The sequence below is a fragment of the Anolis carolinensis genome, chromosome 2 (genome assembly GCF_035594765.1).
Source record: "Anolis carolinensis isolate JA03-04 chromosome 2, rAnoCar3.1.pri, whole genome shotgun sequence".
Taxonomy (NCBI): Eukaryota; Metazoa; Chordata; class Lepidosauria; order Squamata; family Dactyloidae; genus Anolis; species Anolis carolinensis.
Window position 1 is genome coordinate 147,145,013 of NC_085842.1, and position 21,803 is coordinate 147,166,815.

At 40.3% G+C, this 21,803-nt stretch overlaps 1 protein-coding gene across 1 annotated transcript in view; it reads right to left on the bottom strand.

The window, feature by feature from the left end:
* Positions 1-21,803, bottom strand: part of dnah17 (dynein axonemal heavy chain 17) — a 130,752-nt gene that overhangs the window by 92,596 nt on the left and 16,353 nt on the right. The window contains exons 11-27 of the mRNA XM_062970774.1: positions 21,069-21,185; positions 18,692-18,957; positions 18,122-18,317; positions 16,975-17,121; positions 16,455-16,563; positions 15,946-16,049; positions 15,639-15,779; positions 14,493-14,636; positions 13,492-13,674; positions 11,164-11,418; positions 10,123-10,292; positions 7,908-8,130; positions 7,481-7,597; positions 6,528-6,614; positions 5,214-5,366; positions 669-917; positions 30-152 (exon numbers count right to left, since the gene is read on the bottom strand). Coding sequence (XP_062826844.1) covers positions 30-152; positions 669-917; positions 5,214-5,366; positions 6,528-6,614; positions 7,481-7,597; positions 7,908-8,130; positions 10,123-10,292; positions 11,164-11,418; positions 13,492-13,674; positions 14,493-14,636; positions 15,639-15,779; positions 15,946-16,049; positions 16,455-16,563; positions 16,975-17,121; positions 18,122-18,317; positions 18,692-18,957; positions 21,069-21,185 — 2,784 coding nt within the window. The remainder of the gene's footprint in view (positions 1-29; positions 153-668; positions 918-5,213; positions 5,367-6,527; positions 6,615-7,480; positions 7,598-7,907; positions 8,131-10,122; positions 10,293-11,163; positions 11,419-13,491; positions 13,675-14,492; positions 14,637-15,638; positions 15,780-15,945; positions 16,050-16,454; positions 16,564-16,974; positions 17,122-18,121; positions 18,318-18,691; positions 18,958-21,068; positions 21,186-21,803) is intronic.

Below are 21,803 nucleotides of genomic sequence, written 5' to 3' on the forward strand. Positions count from 1 at the left end.
CAAAATATGCAACATGGCAAAATCAGTACCTTTTCCATTCCTGACTCTTTCACAGCCTTGTCCACGATGCTGCGGACCTCATCCTCAAATTTGTGAAGATTCAACTGAAGAAGGTCAGCGAGTGTTGTTTCATCAGACATGGTAAATTTCACCTAATACAGAAAGAAAGATTGTTAGGTCAGAAAACGCTCTCCTTGTCAAATGGCATCAAGCATCATACACATGTGTATGAAGGAAATAGTCACAGAACAAGAAAAAGTCAGTTTTTGAAGTCCATTATATGGCTGTCACAGGTCAGTGGAACATGAAATAAAGCTTAGTTATCTCTGGTTCATCAGAGACCTGTGTATGTATATGAACTTCTGTTAATGAAGATATGGAATGACAGTATTAGAAGGACCGAAGATTAAACTGGGCAACCAAATACTGACTTTATTTTCTATTTCTGAATTTGAGCTGGTGGGTCACACAAGGAAACATACAGAGGACTTGAGATGCTGAGATCTATTGGATCTATTGGCATGGATCTATTTTTCCAAGGTGTCTGAGCACACATGATTTGGATAAGGAATACACATACAGTAGAAAAACTTATTACAGACAAAGGACCTCAAGAATTTTTAAAAAGAAATAATAAACAGAAGTACTCCTTGTAGCTTATATTATACCTGGGTGGCCTCCATGAGTTCTTTCCAATGTCTGTCACGGATAGCAGGATTCTGGAGCTCACTCACAGCTCGGAGGGATGTGATCATGTTTTTCACTGTGTTATCCAGTCCTACAAAAGCATCCCATGGTCTCATTTCCTTGTCTAACGTTCTCACATCTTTAGCAAATTTCTTGCAGTCAAGATCCATCTGCTCAACATTAATTTCCTTCCATTTGGTTGTCTTCCAGTCATTAATACTTTCATCAACCTGAATTAGAATACATACATATATATGCTTTTTCTATTCACTCTGGTTTTTTATAACCCTATAATTACCAGTTTTAAAAACATTTGAAGCCTTTTTTGAAATTTTAATCTGCACTTTATTGATGTTTTGTGTATCTTTTAGTGTTCGATTTACATCTCTCAATCTCTCTGTGGGTGTATATTTGTGTAGATAAGTAGATAGATACTTTTATGTTTTTATTTTAATACTAGCTGTGCCCGGCCATGCGTTGCTGTGGCTTTAGTTGAATAGCAGTGAATAGCCTTGCAGTCTCAAAGTCTGTCTGTAGGAGCCATTTGAGACACCTTTGATAGTGAGGCCGCAGGAAGGTGCCTTGAGAGAGGGAGGCTCTGAAGGAAGGTTTAACGGAAAATTTCTTCTTCCTGCACCTTCCTTGGCCATCTTTGAGGAGCTGGAAGGCTCCTAGCAGCTGTTCCGAGGTGCATGGCTATCTCTGCTGTGGGGTCTCTCTGCCCCTCCGCCTCCTCCTTCGCATCTTCCTGGAGCAGCTGAAGGACTTTTGTCTCCCTCTTCCTCCAGCTACCTGAGGACTGATGTCTGTGAACATTAGGCTTTTCCGAAAGGTCTAGGATATTAGAGGTATTATTATTATTATTATTATTATTATTATTATTATTATTATTATTTACATGTACATAACAGGAGACATGCACATGAGGTCCAAGTGTCTGGGGTCCATCTCTGAACACTGGTAACAGACAAATTGTAATTCTTACAGGTGCATGAATAATGCAGAAATGAAAACTGTTTACAACATTACAACAAACATTATATTCATATTTGTATGTTTTTTCAATAACAGATAAGTATGTTCAGTATCTGAGTACAACACTTAGTTTCCAGTATTGTCCCACATAAATCAAAGTCTTAGAAATGCATGGTCAAAGGAATAAACAACTGATGATTTCTTCTGTAAACTGTAGTTCACACTTCAGATAATTTCACCATTGTCACATGCAAATAATTGTCTTGAAAATACGCAAAAGACTCAAAGTCTACTACAAAGAACCCTCAGAAGCTACCTGAAGAAGGGATTTTGATCCAGAAACAAGGATTACAAAATACCCGGGAATCCTTGTTGTTCTACATTGTTTTACAATTCTTTTGCGTATTTTCAAGGGTATTTTGTTACCAGTGGTCTATCCGGTATATCAGTTAGTAATAGACAACTGTATCTCTATACTTATTATAGATTTCTGTGTACTTTAGTGTCCATCTCTGAACATCAGGGTCTTCCCAAGATCCTGGGGTATTAGAGGTGGTGGTGGTATTATTATTATTATTATTATTATTATTATTATTATTATTATTATTATTATTATGACACAGCAAACAAGATAGATATGCTGGATTTCATTTCACAAAATCACAAGTCGAACACTTCCCAAGTGTCTAGGACTGTGTGATGTATTTTCGGATGATGCGCGCAGATCCCAGCAGGGTGGCCTTTTGCAGTTGGCAGATCGTAATTTTGTCAATGTCTATTGTTTGCAAATGCCGGCTGAGATCTTTTGGCACGGCACCCAATGTGCCCATCACCACCGGGACCACCTGTACTGGTTTCTGCCAGAGTTTTTGAAGTTCAATCTTGAGGTCCTGATAGCGGCTGAGTTTTTCCTGTTGTTTTTTGTCAATGCGACTGTCACCTGGGATGGCGACATCAATGATCCAAACCTTTTTCTTTTCCACAACTGTGATGTCTGGTATGTTGTGTTCCAGAACTTTGTCAGTCTGGATTCGGAAGTCCCACAGTATCTTTGCGTGCTCAGATATTATTATTATTATTATTATTATTATTATTATTATTATTATTATTATACATTATTTACACGTATATAACAACACAGGACAGAGCTGAGGGGGGAAAGGAAGGGGCTTGAGGCTGTGAGGAATGATGGGAGTTGGAGTCCAAAACACAGCTGGAGTGAGGGAGGGCCCAAGCTGGCCCCCTGACGCAATCTGTCTTCCTTAGGATGTTGCGGCCTGCTCCCTCTCTTATCTCTCTTTATCTCCTCAGCGTCGCCTTGGGATCCGACTCCCTGCCTTTGATGCAGGGCGCCCGGGAAAGGCTACGCCACCGTTGCGCCCGCTGCTTTGTGGGCACTTTAGTCACCTCGTGCTGCTCTTGCGGCGGCGCCTGGCGGAGGCGGGATTACGCTTCCCAGTCTGCCCCGGGCGAGCTCTTGTTTCCACAGGGAGTGAGCAGGTGCAGTGACCTGCCGGAGTTTGCTTGTTCTCTTCCCAGGAGGTCTGGGCTTCCCTCGAACTTCCAAGGCCTGAGGATGCAGAGACAACGGTATGCCCCATAGAGGAAACCACTGCTTTCGCCGCCCTCTGTCTTGGTGGCGAAGATGGCTGCGGTGGCGGGATAAGGCCAGCGTGCAAGCGACCGGTGGGGGGTGTGCTAAGCCCGTGCTGGTTCCTGTTCGGTGCATGCGCAGATCGTTTTTGCCTGTTTTGGGGGTTTTGTGGGTCCTGGTTCAGTTCTAGATGTTGGGTTTCATGGTAGGAACCTAGCAGTAAGACCGTTGGGTTCTGTTGCCAAGTTTCGTGGTTCTGGGGCGTTTAGTTTTGTTGCTTACTTCTAGGTCCAAATTCCAGTACATTTATATATATATATATAGATTATATTCTTTAATCATTTTGTACACTCTTTTAATAGAACTTTTAAGTCTTGAAAGGTGGCTTAGAAATCTGTTAAAGACAAGAAATTGAAAGAAGTGGCATATAGCATTTTGGTCATAAAACTCTGATGCCTAGAAATCCTTCTATTCACCTTTCCTTTGTTCCTTCTATTATTCCCTTGCTGAATTAGGTTGTTGGACCTCAAGGCATTCTCTTCAATGTGGACTTGTAGTTACATTATTTAGTTTTTTTGTGGTCTGATTCCAATTCAAGGTTGGGGTCCATCTACACTTTAACTGCATGGTTCAATGCTATGGAAATACAGGAGTTGTTGTTTTGCAAAGTAAAACTCTCTCCCAAATAGTATTAGTGCAGTGGTTCTCAACCTGTGGGTCCCCAGATGTTTTGGCCTTCAACTTCCAAAAATCCTAACATCTGTTAAACTGGCTTGGATTTCTGGGATTTGAAGGCCAAAACACCTGGGGACCCACAGGTTGAGAACCACTGTATTAGTACTTCACCAAACTACCACTCCCAGGATTCTATAGCATTGAATCATGGCAGTTAAAGTGATGTCAAACTGCATTATTTCTACAGTGTAGATGAGCCTTTACTAGACAGCCATAGACAGCTTTAAAAAACAAGAATAGGTTTATTGAACACAATGGAAAATATATTAAATTCCAGTAATCGGTTTAGGCTTTTCTGAAACCTTTCTTATTCAAACACAAAACTCTGTCTCTATGAGCTTAAATCTCACAATTCCAACTTCAGACCCTATCTGTATGAAATCCACATTCTGACTGTATGAAATCTGCACCCTGACCAAACTGTCTAAGGCAAGCTCTTTCTTCTGACCTATTCTGTCCCACCTTCCACAGTCCCGCTTCACAGCCTCCTGAGTCGCAATTGGATACCTTGAAGCCCAACAGTCCTCCGGGATATCCAGAGAATGAGGTTGGGATTAATCATAAATAAGCAAAGTGGGAGATCTGCTATCCAGCATTGGCTTCCTAGAGAAAAACCAAAGCTCCCAGCTGCTTCATTATTTATGCAGGCAGCTGAAAGCTCTACCGGTCCCTATTTTTCTCTACTTGTCCCAATTTCTCTCAAACATGTTTGTCCAACACTGAGGACTGTTTTCATGCCCTTGCATGTGCATTGCCCTTCCCAAAGGTCATTCAACAGCCACCAAGGCAGAGATAGGATCCTGTGGCTCTCCAGTTAGACTCCAGGCACCATCTGCTCCAACTAACATAGCCAGTGGTCAGTGATGATAGGATTTGTCACCCTGCAGACATCTGGCGGAACACAGTTTGCACACTCCTATGCTAAAAGAAACATACATAGTATTTTTTTCAAAGTATGAATTCTAACTAGGCTACACTTCCAGACAAAACCATGGTTCGGTAGAGCTGATTGGGGAATAGTGTAAAATATTAACACTTTGATTTACTGAACCAATAGATTTAGCAGCCTGAATTATTTTTAACTGCATTTCATAACATGATGCCAAAATCTGGGATTCTGACCTCAACATTTTCATCTTTTTGTGGTAGAAGTCCAACTTTCAGGAACGAGTACTATAGCACCATGTAGATTTTCCTATAAATGACAGGTTCCACTTCTTACCAAAACAATCATATCCCAGAGCTCCTTGAGCAAACGGACTTCCTTGTGGCATGCTTTCAACTGTTTGTAATCTGGAACAGATACTTCAAACAAGCCTGCTGACTTGGATAGGGCTTCCATTTCTTTTTCCATAGCAGTAATCATCTTTTGTTGCTAGAGACAGAAAATGGAAAGGCATTAGCTAATGTTCTTGGCTCAGCTAAATGCAGGTGTTATGCTGATGGTGATGGTGGATTGTCTACTTTGCCTATATACTTTCTCAACATATGTTGGTAGTGTAATGTAACTTGAAATTTGTGGTGATGCCAATGTACAGAGGACAAATACGAACAAAAGAGCAATAGAGGAGAAGTGTTGCAATGTGCTTCTGCAGCAGCTCCCCTACAAGACAGATTAGCTTCCACACCACTGAAGGCTGCACAGATGCACTGTGCTGGTACGGCAGTGCCAGGAGATTTAAGCCTTTGCTTGCACTACAAGTTTGTAAGGTAGCTTCTCTCAGATTGCAATTATAGGGCTAACAACTTGGCAATCATCGACAGGAATCTTTGACTCACCCCCTTTCCCAGGGTTTTGGAGGGAAAGGTGGGATTTTGCCCAGTCTCACTGTTGGAAGCCTAATAGCAGGATGTGTGGGATTCTCTTTCCCACCTACAAAAAGCTTCACTTCTTACAGCTTTGTTGGGGGAGAAAAAGGACAGTTCTACAGCTTTGCTGGAGAAACACAGCCAGCCCTTGCTGGGACATTAACACAGTTTCCACAGCCTTCGTGGAGTAAATCAAAAGGACACCATCCAGTTTGACAGAATCTTCAGCAATCTTGCCTGGTAAGGGTCCACTCTGGCCTCACACCAGCAAGGTAGAGAAAGATTGCCCAAGGAGGGGTCAGAAGATTTACCAAAGGTAAAAGGAAACAGTTTACCAACAGTTGTCTGCCCTTGATAGCAGATTGAGAAAGCTATCGATTTTCCAAGGTTTAACACATTTGTTTGAAGATTTTAGCCCAAATAAAGAACTTTGTTGAACTTATTTTGAGCCTCAACAGAACTTTGTGTTGGGAAATCTAAGGGACCCTTCAGCTGAGGCACCTCGGCATACACAAGGCACGTCCTGTAAACAGTCATTTTTACAGGCCCAGCGTGCGACAGCACATGCACTGATGGTAGAATATGTCCTAATTGTGGCCATGCCCTCATCCAACCATGCACTGGAAAATCACTTTTAAAATTATTTTGCTACAATACTAAAAGCATGCTTATTGTTCTGTAGAAGCCAACAACATACTAAAAAAATTCCATCTCTCGAGCAAATTACCTTATCAAGGGATTTATAGGGCTCTGGATCAACAAAAGTGAAAGGTGCATCCATTCTGAATTTTTCCCTGAATTCATGTTGTTTCATCTAGGAGGGAAAATAAAAGAGCTTGATGAAGCAAAACCATATAACATCTGGAAGCTAAAACCTGACCCCTGGAAATTAAACAAGAAAACTCTGTATGGTGTTGTAGGGAACATGAACAAACAGGAACTATCGAAAGGCTTCCTTGTGGTCCAACACTCTCTAAACCAGAGCTTTCCAAATTGTGTGTTGCTATATGTTAGTATGTCAACTGCTGCATGTAGGTGTGTTGCGTGAATGTAATGAGAAATGACAAAAATCTTGGAAATGTATATTATTTTACAAATCATATATTTTAAAATCGATATATGAAAGGTTTTCATGAGATACGTTGTGTCTCCAAATATTTCATTATTACAATTTATGTACATGACTATATCTTTTTATAAGGAGTTGGTTTAACCTCTTGTTTGTTAGCAAATTGTTGTTTCCTGTTTAATTGTGTGGTACTTACTTTCAAGGTAGATGTTATACTCCAGAAACTTTGTTTTTGTGGCTGCCACAAACAATGTTGAATCGGCTGAGACTATGAGCTATTCACTGAAAAAAACTAAAGCACAAAGTGCTGCAGAATGTCCCGCAAAAACAAAGTTTTTCCAGTTTAATAAACTTTTTCCATGTTTTTTATGATAGACCCAATTAGGAAATGACATTTACAACTCAGGAACAAAAATCGTGTTACATAGCGCTATTACTGAATCCACACAACACAACTAAAACAGCTTGATACCACTTTATGTGCTGTTGCTATAGCTCATGGAATCCTAGGTTTGTAGTTTGATACAGCTGCACAGACTACTCTGCTAGAAAACTTTTTTTCCCCTCAGCATGAAAGTTGGATAAAGGGAATAGTTAAGCACGAAAGGTACCTCAAAGTGCTGGCATTTCTTTCGAATAATTGTAACTTCATTGGCTTGAAGAGGAGCAACGTTCTGTTTGACTTGAAATGACAGTTTTTTAGTGTTATTCCACTGATCTGGCAATTCCTAAAAGCGAGCAGAAGAGACCTCTCAAAATATTTTGTTCATACTGTTGGGAAAGGGATGGCTATTCAATGTATGACCTGAGAGAGTTCTGTGGCCATCTACACATTGTTTGGACCAGATACATGCCTGGATGGAGACTTTCTTAAAGGCTGTACCTTGCTCCTCCACCAAGCATGCATGAACATATTAGAAAAGCAAGGATTGTTTGCCTTCTACAAAAAAAGAACAATTTTAATGCCACTTTTGAAAAATTAAAGTTAAAAACCACCTATATACAAATATCTCCAGTGAAAAACATCTAGTAACTTACGTGCAACTGTGTATGGATCTCTTCAGGCATTTCTTCCCCATAGAGTTTGAGCAACTCAATAGTCTGCTTTAGGGGCTCAAACATATTGTCGGTCGCTACTTGTCTCTCTTTGACCCGCATCAAATGCCCCATCACTTCTACAAGCCCATCATAGTCACCTTCTTTCACTGGTTTAGTCAAACCTGCATTGGCTTCTTTCATGAAAGCAGCAAGACCCTGAAGGCTGTAGTAAGGAAAACAGAAAGAAATGTGGGAAATAGCTCCAGAAGGATAGCTGTGCTTCTGTGTTGCAGTAAAAAATAAAATACGAGTCTTCTATTATCTTGAAGATTAACTAACTTATGAAGGAATATACAGTGTATGTATGTATGTGTATGCATACATACACACACTTTCTGTGAATTGTGTCAATTATTTTGAGATGGGTGATTCCCTTATAAACTTTAAGGAGCAGAATTTCCAGAAGACTCCTGGAATCTTAATGCAGGCTGAAGAGAGACTAAGAAAAAGCTAACAGTTGCTGGGGGACACCTGCTCGGGCCCCTGGCCATTGTCCTGTGGGGTCCCGCAAGGTTCCATTCTGTCCCCCATGCTTTTTAACATCTACATGAAACCGTTGGGAGAGGTCATCTGGAGTTTTGGAGTACGGTGCCATCTCTACGCGGATGACACCCAACTCTACTACCCTTTTCCACCAAAATCCATTAAGCCCCTCGGATACTGGACCAATGTCTGGTCACTGTGTTGGCCTGGATGAGGGTGAACAAGCTGAGACTTAATCCTGACAAGACAGAGGTCCTCCAAGTCAGTTGTACGTCTAATCGGGGTATTGGGTGGCAACCTGTGCTTGACGGGGTCGCACTCCCACTGAAGGCGCAGGTCCACAGCTTGGGGGTCCTCCTGGATTCGGGGCTGACACTTGAGGCCCAGGTGTCGGCCATGGCCGGGAGGGTCTTTGCACAATTAAAACTTGTGCGCCAGCTGCAACCATACCTCGAGAAGTCTGATCTGACCATGGTGGTCCATGCCTTAGTTACCTCTAGACTGGATTATTGCAATGCGCTCTACGTGGGGCTGCCTTTGAAGATGGCCCGGAAATTACAATTAGTACAACGCTTGGCAGCCAGGCTTCTAATGGGAGCAAATTACAGGGCGAGTTCAACGCCTCTGTTTAAGGAGCTCCATTGGCTGCCGTTTATTTTCTGGGCCCAATTCAAGGTGCAGGTTATCACCTACAAAGCCCTAAACGGTTTGGGATCCACCTACCTTAGAGACCGCATCTCCCCCTATGAACCCGCATGTTCTCTTCGCTTGTCAGGGGAGGCCCTCCTCTCGCTTCCACCACCCTCGCAGTCGCGGTTGGTGGGGACGAGAGAGAGGGCCTTCTCCGTCGTGGCCCCCCGGCTTTGGAACTTGCTCCCCAGGGAGATCAGGCAGGCCCCCACCCTCCTCTCCTTCCGGAAGAGCCTGAAAACCTGGCTCTTCCAAAAGGCCTTTGATGACTAATCGTTGTAGGTTCGATTTATCTGCCCACTCAACAATAGCTCCATCGGTGATGCCTTGCCAGTATTATATTGCACTTTATTGACTATTTTAGCTGTGAAGCTACCTCTCCCCGATTTTGAAATATTCTGCACTTTGGCCCAGATCCGTGTATTAGTCTCCTGTTTTTAACATTTTATTCTGTATGTTGATTTTTATGACTGTTTTATTGATGCTGATGTTTTATTGTTGGGATATTTGTTTTATTGTCTTGTTGTTGTTGTTACATTGTTGTGTTGGGCAAGGCCCCATGTAAGCCGCCCCGAGTCCCTTCGGGGAGATGGGGCGGGGTATAAGAATAAAGTTATTATATTATTATTATTGCTGGACATGGTTTAATATAACAATTGTCGAATTCAGAAATACAGATAAAATAAGATCCTTTAACTGTGAGGATATAATACTTCATTTCATGTCTCGTAGAAGTTTGACTCTCTTTTATAATCATAGATTTTTGAATCATTCAAAACTGTTAGGAAGTATTTCTTCACCTAGTGAAAAGACATGTCTTGTTATGTTGCCTTTTGAGACCTGACACAAGTACTGATGTGTCATTCATACACACACACACATATACATACGTGCTTTGCATCTATGACTATGACTGATCACCATGTCAGTAGGTGAGTGGAACTGTAGCATTATAACATATGTTGGAAACTGCCTATCCTACCTGGTAGTGACATGGTCAATAAGGTGCTTCTTGAACATTAGGCTCCAGCGCTTGATGGTATTTAGTAGTGCTTGCTTGAAGGGACGACAATCACTTTGCAACCAACCATTGAATACTTTGGTGTTCTCAAACTTAGATACTTCCTCATAGAGCTTCTCATAAGTGTCAATCTACAAAGGCACAAAAAACATGGTACAATAGGACAGTGTAAATTAGCAAAGAAGTATTTCTACATGTCTATTTTTTTATTTAAAACATTTATATTCTACCCTTCTCACCCCGAAGGGGACTCAGGGCAGAGCACAACATATATGGCAATCATTCAATGCCAGGACATAAAATAAACTATAAATATACATAAACACTAAAATCAGATATCTTCACATTAAAACAATTATTTAAAACCATCACAAGTCAGCTGTACCAGATCCCGTCAGCAGGGTGAAAGTCCCTATTGCTGCCGTTATTGCACTGTCCCAAAGGCTGGGTCCCACAGACAAGTTTTTACCATATTTCTAAAGGACAGGAAGGAGGAAGCTGATCTAATCTCACCAGGGAGGGAGTTCCATAGCCAAGTGGCAATCACTGAGAAGGCCTTGTCTCTCGCCCCTGCCAATTGCGCCTGTGACGGTGGCGGGACCAAGAGCAGGGTCTCCCCGGATAATCTTAATCTCCGTGATGGTTCATAGAGGGAGATGCGTTCGGATAGGTAAACTAGGGCTTTCAGGAATTAGAAGCAAAGTATATAATATTACAATTGGAATTAAGAAATAACAACAACAACAACAACAAACAACTTCTTTTGTAATACAAGAGTAAAATTTACTTTAATATTTATGTAGTGTGGTTTCACTCAATGATATGAGTCATCAAGCTCATGACGGATGACCTGAATTTTGGGGGATTACAGATATTGATTAGGTATCTGTGAAGTGGACTGCAGAAAGCCAGACATAGTTCAGTCACATTGAGAACAGGGCCTTGAAGGACTGGAATTGATACAGATCAGATATATAACCACATCTACACATCACGTCTCACCTGTAGCTGAAACTGTTCTAGGGTGGGTGCCACATGAGGCAAATACTCCTCTGCATGAGACTCTAGCTCTTCGGGTGTTAGGGCCCGGCCAAAGGTGAGGAAGCGCTGCATGAATTCATGTGGATCATCCATCCAAAGATATGCATATTTCTCAAAGGAATCTTCATAGTCCTCGCCTTGCTTCATGGCACTGATCACAATGTGTGCCACCTCTTCTCGCATCTCAATCAATTCTGCTGTATCTTCCAGGTCAGACTGCAAAGATGAGGAATATTATTTGCATTAGGGAAATGAATGAACAGAATCAACATGAGTTTGGGAACATTACATTTCAGACTACAGTTCCCAGAGTTCTTCTACATATATGGTGAACACTACTGATACTCCATGGAATTCTGAGAGCTATAGTCTCAAAAGTTGCTTTTCAACTTGCTTCTCACGGCCTTGTGGTTGGCTATTGTGGCAAAATTGATACTGGACTGCATTGGTCTTTAATTTGAACAAAAATATCTTTTGACATTCTTGTGTTTTGTCCTTATTTCAACACATGTTAAACCACATTATTCATGTTATAATACACACCAACAACTCACAACTCATAAACATTATTGGAACTAATTCTTCTTGTAATTTGTAGGAGATCTGCATGTTGGCATAGGTGAAAACAAACTTCACAACTCTCCAAGCACAAAAACCAGTGGCCTGCTTAGCATCCTGGAACTGAGCTTTTTATTTTTAAAAGGTTTCTAGGTCTAGTGATCTAGACACAACCTCATCATATTGAGATGGGAAAGCATGGGTGACTGTCCCTTTAAGAGTAGAGAATTGCCCCTCTTATGTTATCAGCAGTTTCATTTCCAGTTCTGCCTCCTCATCACACTCCAACGTGTAAACCTAAGAGCTGTCAATACATTCATCTTACATTCATCACACGGTCAGCATTATGTTTTTAATCAAGAGAAACAACAATATCTGAGAGCCAAGAGATCCTTTGCCCTGATCAAACCCCTTAAATTAAAGGAGACTGGCACCAATTTAAAACCACTTCTTTCCATGGGATATAATTGTTATTTATTTATTTAGTATATTTATATTTTTAGTGAATAGGGCAGTGCAATAACAGATCTGGAAAATATGGAATTGACTATGGAAAGGCCTGGATTATGACTATGGATGGCATAATGTTTTTAAATGTTTAATAATGTCTGTTTTTAATATAATTTAATTTTGTATTAAATGTTTGTATTATATGTTTTAAGGCATTGAATATTTCCTCCATCTAAGCTGCCTTGAGTCTCCTTTGGGGTAGAGAAAGGCGGGGTGAAAATAGAGCAAATAATAAATAAATAAACCACCTTTCTTACACCCTGGCCGGGGGGGGGGGGGAGGAAACTCAAGGTGGTTTACAACATATTGTAATTGTTCAGTCCCAAACCCCAGAGGCAGTAATCTAGGTTAAAACCATTGCTTTCCATGGGATCCTATGGTTCTGCACCGAACCTCATACAATACAAAAGACTGCTGACAGCTGGGCAATGAACAGGATGGGAACTTTGATGGTTCCTATCCCACCTGTTTTGCAGTTGGAACCAAAGGAGCTTTGAACACGATTGCTGGCCCATATCCAGAGATCCCTCCTTTGAAAATTTCTGCCTCTTTTCAGTCCCGGAACATATGATAAGCTCCATGCCTCTCTATGCTTGAAAAGAGGCTGAGGTGTGCTATGATGGGGAAATTTCTCAATGTGATAAGATGGATATGCAGATTACATATTTTTACAAAACCTAAGAAATCGAATTGATATGGTATTCCCATCAGAGAGCATTGTGGGGGTGGAATCCAACTGTTGTTAAACACAGAAATTGTGTGAATCATTGAAGCCTACTATGAATATTGTAGTCATTGACTTCTAATCATGAAAATTGCTTCCTTTGGGTTACTAAAAATAAATGCTTTTAGGAGATGAATGAGTATTTATTTCATTGTTGTGTCCCAACCTCTGAATCACTGTCAGTAAAAAAAAAGAGATATAAAATCAAGAGAATATCCAGCCTAAAAGACATAGGCATGGAAACAATTTGGACAGCTCAGATTCTTTGTCTTGCAGGCACAGACACAGATGGTCCCACATTTCTGGTTTTAGCATAACAGAGCAGTGATGCTTCAAAAAGGCCCAAGAACAAAGGCACACATTAAGCAAATGTTCCAATGCATCAATAGAAATGAACACTGTTCAAATAATTACACAGATATATAAACCAAGCTAAGTCAAATTCAGTACTCTGCACCCACTATTAAGGAAAAACTGTCTGTCAGATAAATACTAACCTTATAGCCAGGTTTCTTTTTTGCTAATCGTGGTATTAATGTAGCTGCTTCATAGATATCATTCATCAGATTTTCTATCACTTCCAAAAGACCCTGCTCAGCTCCCATTTCTAGTGATGGACGATACCTTAACTCATCTTTATACAATTCCATTCGCACTTCAAATAAAGGGGCTATATTGGCCTAAAACACATTGGAATATTTCTTGTCAGGCTTTACTGATATTACACTGAAAATATAGTTTGAAAATCTCTTCATCCACTTCCTGTCCCTCCCATCATATAATTATGGCTATGATGTCTGGTCTTTATTCTGTATAACAGAAGTTGTGTTGCCAGTAAAGGTGTAAATCAATATAACATACAAATAATGTTTGGGATGAGAGTGAGCTAATGTTCTACTATGCTACACCAATGGAAAAAGGAGATGGAGATAGAACTCAAGCCCCTTCCCTGCAGGAGGTTTTGTTTGTCCCCCCTTTTTAATTTTTCTCTCACTATTATCAATAGGAGGTGAAATGCCATACAGAATAGTACAAACTCATCTGTAGAAGCAGAATGGATATTGATCCAACTTATCTAAAGTTGTTCCTCCAACAGACCAGGAGTTGTGACGTATGGCTGGCTGCTTACATTTTACATCTTTACAACTCTTGGTGACCATAACTGAGGCCTCCAATATAGCTATTCAATACAGATCCAGTCCTTTGCTTGTGAGCAAAAGGATTCCTATGCCCCACTGTAATCTCTAACAGATTGTTGACTGAAGGAGTCAGGACTGCTCTTATAGGATAATTAAGAAAATTTGTTCCCACATCTGCAAACGTATCTACCTAAATTTATTCTGATTGTAACGTTTTCTAGTCAAAATGTTTCAATTTATTTAGCTGTGAAATGAAATAACATGAGGCTGGCAACAAAATTCAATCATACAGCCCATTGAAAGATATGTGTCTGAGAAACAAACAATTTTTTAAATCCTTAGGAACCTCACCAACATACATCAATTGTCATGTTGCTGAGCAGAAACTGCAGTGATTTGCGGACAAATTTAAAGTAGCCATCCAAAACAATCTCATCTACGTAGTCCACGTACTGAGACCACATTGCTGTTTTTGTATCAACCTTGAACAATTCTGCATTTTCCTGCATGTAAAACAAGTCATTTTAGACAACTCACATATTAGCCAAAAAACTAGTAACATTAAATAACATAATTATTAACTGCCCTTTTCCACACAATTATCTAAATCAAGATGGAGAGATTGAAAATATAAGCAAAGAAGTAAAGTACAAACACATGTAACCAATCAAACAACAGCAAATCTCTGGGTGGCATGGACTGAGAGATCTGGAAATGGGTGAGATACTCCTCAAACAGGATGGGCCATGTCTTATTTACTCTGTTTGAAAGTATCTTCCATTAGGCTCAGGAAACGCCTTTTTTCAAAACAAGAAAGAGCCATAAAATACTTCTGGCTTACATCCAGTTTTATAAAGGTCTTAAAATGGTCCAAGCCCCCCCCTCAAAATGCCCTCCCACTGGTTAGAAAGCATTTGTGGGCAATTTAATTTAAAAAATATTATCCCTAGAGGTCCTGGGTTAATTCTTAGCACAGCAATTGGCTTAATCAAAATCCAGGAATTGTTTTTTACCTCCTGGTAGAGACAATTCGTTACCCCAGCACTTGCTTCACATAAAGACAAGACAATGAAATAGAGTGCACCCATGGGAATGCTGTGCTTTCATTGCCAGTGGGGAGGCACTTGATTATTTTCCAGCAGGGCTCTTCAGTTGCTTTTTTACTCCAACTGCTCCAGCTTGAGCACTATTTACATTGGTACTCTGTATTTGTTATTTAGCTCCTTCCTGTAAGTTGCTTATACAAAGGAGGGATGCAACAGTTTGTATGACTTGAATCAGGGATTCTGGTGAGTTTTTAAAATCATAGGCTGGATTCACTTTGGAGCTCACATTGGGGAGAATGTTTGCTGGATGCCCCAAGGTCAAGATGGCATCAAGACAGATGTTAGTACGTGTGTAGATGGGACCTCAGTTTTAGGCAGCCCCTCATATTCCTGAAGATACATTAAAAGTATTCCTGTTTCTAAGAGCTGCATAATCCCAACTAATAATAAAATTTTCACCTCAACCATAGTCTGGATCTTCTGTGCAGCATCTTTAACTGCCGCATACCGCTTGTTTAAATAACTCTGTCTTCCATCCAGGTCAAGAAGTGCTGTCTCTTTATTGTCTTTTCTTTCAAACAAAGGACTAGCTGACCATTCCTATAAGAAGAAACAGGCAGATGCATTTTTTTTGTTATTCAACTTGGGAGGGGGTGGAGCAATTCATGTTTTCAAAACTAAAAAACTATAATGGAACACCTTTTTCTCTTATTTCAAAGTGCCTCACTGATAGATAAGGAGAAAAAAATTCTCACAAATTACTCACCTGCATGAGCTGATCAATACTCTCCACATTGAACTTGGCTTTCTGAATCCTTGTTTCTAAATCATATAAGACATCCCTCATCTCTTGAATATAGTCCATAACACCTGGTTGTTGGGAGTGGGAGAGTGATGAATATGGTAAGTTGAAGAAGATCTATTTAAATTACCTTTAAAGAGCCCCTATATGAGAGCATGAAATAACAAGGGGAAAGATTCTGAACTTTGCAATGGCAAGAACTAATTAACAGTGGAAGAGACTATCTTGCAAAGTGACAAATTCTCCTTAATTGGAGATTTTTAAAGAAAGGCTGGATGGCTACCCATCAAGGATGCTTAAGCTGTGGGTTTCTGCACTGGGAGAGGGATGATTGCTTGGGATCTCCCTAACTCTATGGTTCCTTTATGCCCATTTATCCATTTATTGTTGTTGTTGTTATTGTTGTTGTCCATTTAATCTCTGTGCTATAAAAGAGGCAAGATTAATGATAAAAATCTTATAGATATTTGTACCTTCATTGCTCCAGTAGAGATTTGTCTCAGCTTTCTGCAAGCCAACATCAATCTCTTCCAGTTCACTCTTGACCAGTGGAAGTTCTACTGGCAAAATTGTTAGTTTGATCTAAAAAGAAGCAACATTTCTTAGAGTACATATTCAACTTACAATACTTTGAGGAACGTGTCTGCTATCTAGAATGTTGCACCTTTCATGTCAGTCTCATCTGCACAGAGCAGGTGTTTGTACTGAGGTTAATGGCTTTGGATTAAGATGCAACTAGATAAAATAAATAATAGGCTCAATTGCAACCCACAAAATATCACTTTAAAGGGTCATAAGTCTGTGATTTAGACATCAATATCAATTGGGGATATCTAGAGGTTTGTGGTAGTCCTAGGATCACTAACGATAAAACAAAAAAGATTCAGAGGGCCCCCCATCACAATTTTTCCTATTCCTGGAATGAATGAATACACTAATGAGAGAAGAAGAGAGGGGAAAATACATCACCCTTCATTGTTTTGTGACACATACTTTATTGTACCAGCCTACAATGAGGTCCAGGTTGTCCACAAACTTCCGGAACATTTCATGTTGAGCGTAGAGACCTCCGGCACTGTCTGGAATTTCTTTCTGTTGCTGAAAAGTCAGGTACTTGACTTCCCGGAGAACAGCAACAAGCTGCACAATAATACAACAGTGATACACAAATAAATTTCCATAAGCTGAAAAGAAGTGAATTGGTATGCTGCAGATCCCAACAAACAATAATAATTCACCAATAATGGCCTGCTTTTCAGATTCAGCTCAGGATGCATGTCAGTGGAGGATGCTGGCTTCAGTGGCATGGTGAATTGGTTCCAGATTTTAGTCTCAATGTTAAAAGTCAGATTCAGGTGGAATCCACAACATGGCTGTATCAAAGCTCCAATTATGCAGTATCCTGCCTTGGTTTGACACTGCTAACATACATCACACCTATCTGTTTTAATTGAAACTCAAATTGGTCATGTAAGCCACACAATTCATTCACCCTGAAATCATCTTTGTTCAAAAATATTTCTATTATGTTCATGATAGAAATATTCGGATTTTTATATTATTTTAGGTCATACTACTGCAAAGACTGCATTTTTTTTCTTTCAGCATACATGAGAATATGCAAACATCCACATAATCCTGTCAATCAATAGCTTTCCTTGTTTCCTTTTCATTCTTACCACCCACTTGCACTCCCAGTGAATGGCTCCCTCACTTAGCCTCCCTTCTTTTCTCTTTGTAAGCACAAGGACCTGTGTGAGTGTATAAATCTGTGAAAATTAAATGCCTTCAAGTTTAGCCCATGACACTTAATGTTCCCCACGTGATCTTCACTCAATATTAACAGGATTTTTTTTTTAAAAAAAGACTACAAAATGGAACAACTGGTTTCCAAACGTATAGACTCAATCCAGCAAAAATGGCAACCCAATCTATCTCCGGTTTCTTTCTTGCAGAGAGAAAATCAAACTGGCATGATGGCTGGGCTAATGCATGTCCATTCTCTTGCTCACTCAGGTGGGAGGGGGTAAGGGGATGGAATGGGAGAACATATGGAGGAAGGGCAGGTGGGGAAGTATACAGATAAATTGTCACTGAAACGGACATAACACACTAACGTGTTGCTTTATGATTCTCAAACCTCTTTGCTGAAGTTCACTCGAATAAGTTTTGTCTCTGGATCTCTCTGGATCAGTGGCTGCTCTAGATTGAACTGACAGTCTCGATCAACCCTCTTGATCCATTCTGCATAAATTTGTTCACGATAACCTTGCAGAAGACGTATCATCTCATCGTACTTTTCATAAATGAGCTTGGCATCAGAGCTGACCATAACGCTGCAGATTGGAAAGAAAAGCTTCATTGTCACTGTCACCAGAAAATGATGCAAAAATAACATGAGAAACCATGAGTTTGAATATTACTTTGGAGAATATAGTAATGGTGATGGGAAATGAACTTTTTCTAAAGCCAGGTATCAGAAAGAAAGTTTGAATCCAACCCCGGGAAGAGCAAGGAGGAGCTCCCTTTATCAGCTCCAGCTCCATGCGGGGAATGAGAAATGCCTCCCACAAGGATGGTAAAAACATTAGAACATCCTGGCATCCACTGGGCAACATCCTTGTAGACAGCCAATTCCCCCACAGCAGAAGCGACTTGCAGTTTCTCAAGTCGCTCCTGACACAAAAGAAGAAGAAGGAATGTTACTTACGGATGATCAATGCTACGCAAGTCTTTCCTTGGGATTTGTAATCTTTCCTGGAGTTCCCAGGCCCATTTCAGTTGCCCAGCAACAGGTGGCATGTTTTTGCTTATGGGAGGTACAAGGTCTACTTTTGTGGCAGCTATTTGGGCATCATACAGAATCTTTGCATTGTCCAATTCAGCATTGAACATCTCCAAGAGCCTTTCATAGTGAGGAGCTACATCTGCCTTGATCAAGGGGCGTTCCAATAGAGATGCAAACATATGGATTTGCTAGAAGATAAACATTGCAACCAAAATATGGATTAGATTATCAAAAAACAAAATTAAATACTTTATGTGGAGAACATCCCTGAAAGATTTGCAAAATTTGTTTTGAATTAAACAAGTGGCATCAGCAACAAAAAAAATTCTCTGCCACTCTCCCCATGCCCTCTCTGCTCAGGACCTCAGTTTATCTTTTCTTGTCCAGGATTTTCTTTCAATTCTGGAAACTCCGCCCAGCGTCTAATTTTCCAGAAGTGAGGTCAACAGTCATATTTGACATACGTTTTCAAGTGAAGTGGGCTAGAGAGCATACATTTATACCCAAATAAAACTGGTTAATCTGAATTATGATTATCAGTAACTGGAGTGACTCAAGTTTGAGTTGGATTGTCAGTAAGAACCGTGGTATTCTCTGGTATCCCTCAGACAATAAAATGTGATAATCTGGCTGTATGTTGTGACTCAGCAGCAGTGCCAGAGTGAAGATGAGGAAGGGGATTTTGGGTTACAGATGCAGGTGTCAGATGATGGAAGGCAAGATGAATTTCAAGATGATGCCGTGGGGAATTATGGAATTCAGACACAGGCTGGTTCAGAAGTGCAGTCTGTGGATGAATTCCTGATGCAGCCTGTCACGGATGTGAACCAAGGAAACATTCCCATGGGAAATAATGAGCTTGATCTGTCTCAGGCTCACATTCAGGTGCAAGATAATGGTAATGAGCTGTTTGGCCTTGATGGTCAGGCCGGGTCTGAAGCCCCGTTGCTCTCTTGGGCTGATCGTTTACAATGGAAAGGAATGCCACGGCAAATCCTTATATTAGCTGGGAAACAGGAGGCCACTGAAGGGAAAAGAAATGCATTTTTGGGTTGCTTTTAAAAACAGTGTGTTGAGAGGCAAATCTCTGTCAAACCAAATCCTCGCTTCATCAGGGTGGATGGTCTATGTCTTCATGCTACTTCTGCTTTGAAAATTCTCCTGTTCGTGAATCCTTGTAACCTGTGGACTATTGCATCTTTGGGAATTGACTATTGCTTCTTGTCTATGGATTATTGGATTTATTGACTCTATTTTTGACAGCTACTTTTGGAACTATATTTCTGCCTGCTTTGATACTATATATATTCTGTTTTTGTTCAATAAAATTACAAAAGACTATCTACTGTGTGCAGCCTGGTGTCTACAGCAAGGTGAACTATTCTGAGGTGCAACACTGTATTCCAGGACCTTTTCTCAAATCATTAAATATCAAGACCTTTTCTCTGTTCTTTGAAACAGAAAATTCTAGATTATGTGTGAGTATGCCAGTAATATCTTCCCTGATAAATTTTCAGACAAATGTCATTTTGTTCTAATTATTTGTCTTAAATAATCTGACAAATGTCAGTTGGTATCTGAATGCCAGGCACATGGTCATCAGGCTCATTGTGTGTGCATGTTAATGCACAGTAGTTAAAGAGGGAGTGGGCACTGCTAAATCTTTTTCTTTCCTTCCTTTTGTAAATGCAGAATCATGCCCCCGCATTTTCTCAGATGCAGGACACACACAAAAAAAGGGTGAGGTAAGGGCTTTATTGCACAAGGCAGGCAAATTGATATTGCAGCTGTACTTTCAATTTCAGTAACAGTCCCTATCACACAACATCATGTGCATCTTGCTTTTGCCCCCCCCCCCCTTCTTGCATCACTAGCTATTTGATGAATAAAACACATTAATAACTCTCAATGCAAATGTACCTATCTTAGTGCAATGAGTCCCTTCCACTTCTATAATAATATAATAATAATAACTTTATTTTTATACCCCGCCCCATCTCCCCGGAGGGACTTGGAGCGGCTTACATGGGGCCATGCCCGACTTCTTTGACAGCATGTCAACAGTAAAGTGACGACAGGAGATGGGATTCTCCTCCTTTCCCCTACTCCTGTTTGTTATTCCAAGATAGTGAATTTCCTTTCCTTTTTATTTACATTTGTCCTTCTTGGTTTTTAAATATTATAATTATGCTAAAATAAATAAAATAAGGGACACAGAACATGCAAAGGCAAGTTTACAAGAGTGCAAAAGTGAGATCATGGGAGACTGGAGAATGGACACAGCTACAGAAAAATGTACCTTGACAGCAGATTCAAAATTGCAGCAGTCAATAAATCCTTGATAGAAGATGGTGGCCAACCGTCTATCCAAATCCTGAATTTTGATTTGGAAGTCTGCAAAATCTTCATCAAATTGCTTTTAATAACAACAGAATTAATAAGTTTTTGCAATTTACTATAGAGGTTGTTTTTTAAGTTTAAAAACTTTAACTTTTAAAAAACACTGTAAAATATATGGCAGAACTAAGTAAATTAAATAGGTTCACAGCAGCAAAGGAGATAGGCCAATTTATCTTTAAAAATATTATTTGTTGATATAATGACTTACACTCACCAGGATTTCTTGCTCTATATTAAGCCAACAATTACACACACATATATGTTAAATAGATTGGCTATATTCTATATAGGCCAGGCTTTTTAAAGTTACTAATTAGCCCTGCTATATTCTATACTAGCTTGGGGTATGTATTATTTGACTTTTAATGTCATGTATTCTGTTTGGAGAGAATTCCCAGAATCGTGGCTCAATCCTCCCCAAACCCTGCCAGTATTAAAAGTTGGCCATTTTGGGCCTGTGCACCAAGTGTGGTCCAGATATGTCGTTGGCTAGTCATCGGCCGGCTGCAGTACTCTCTGGATGGGGGTGAACTACTACAGCTCCCAGAGTCCCGGGCAATTGCCCCGAAACATCTGTCAGTATTCACAGCAGGCAATATTCAGTCTATGTCCCAAGTTTGGTCATTGGTTGGGT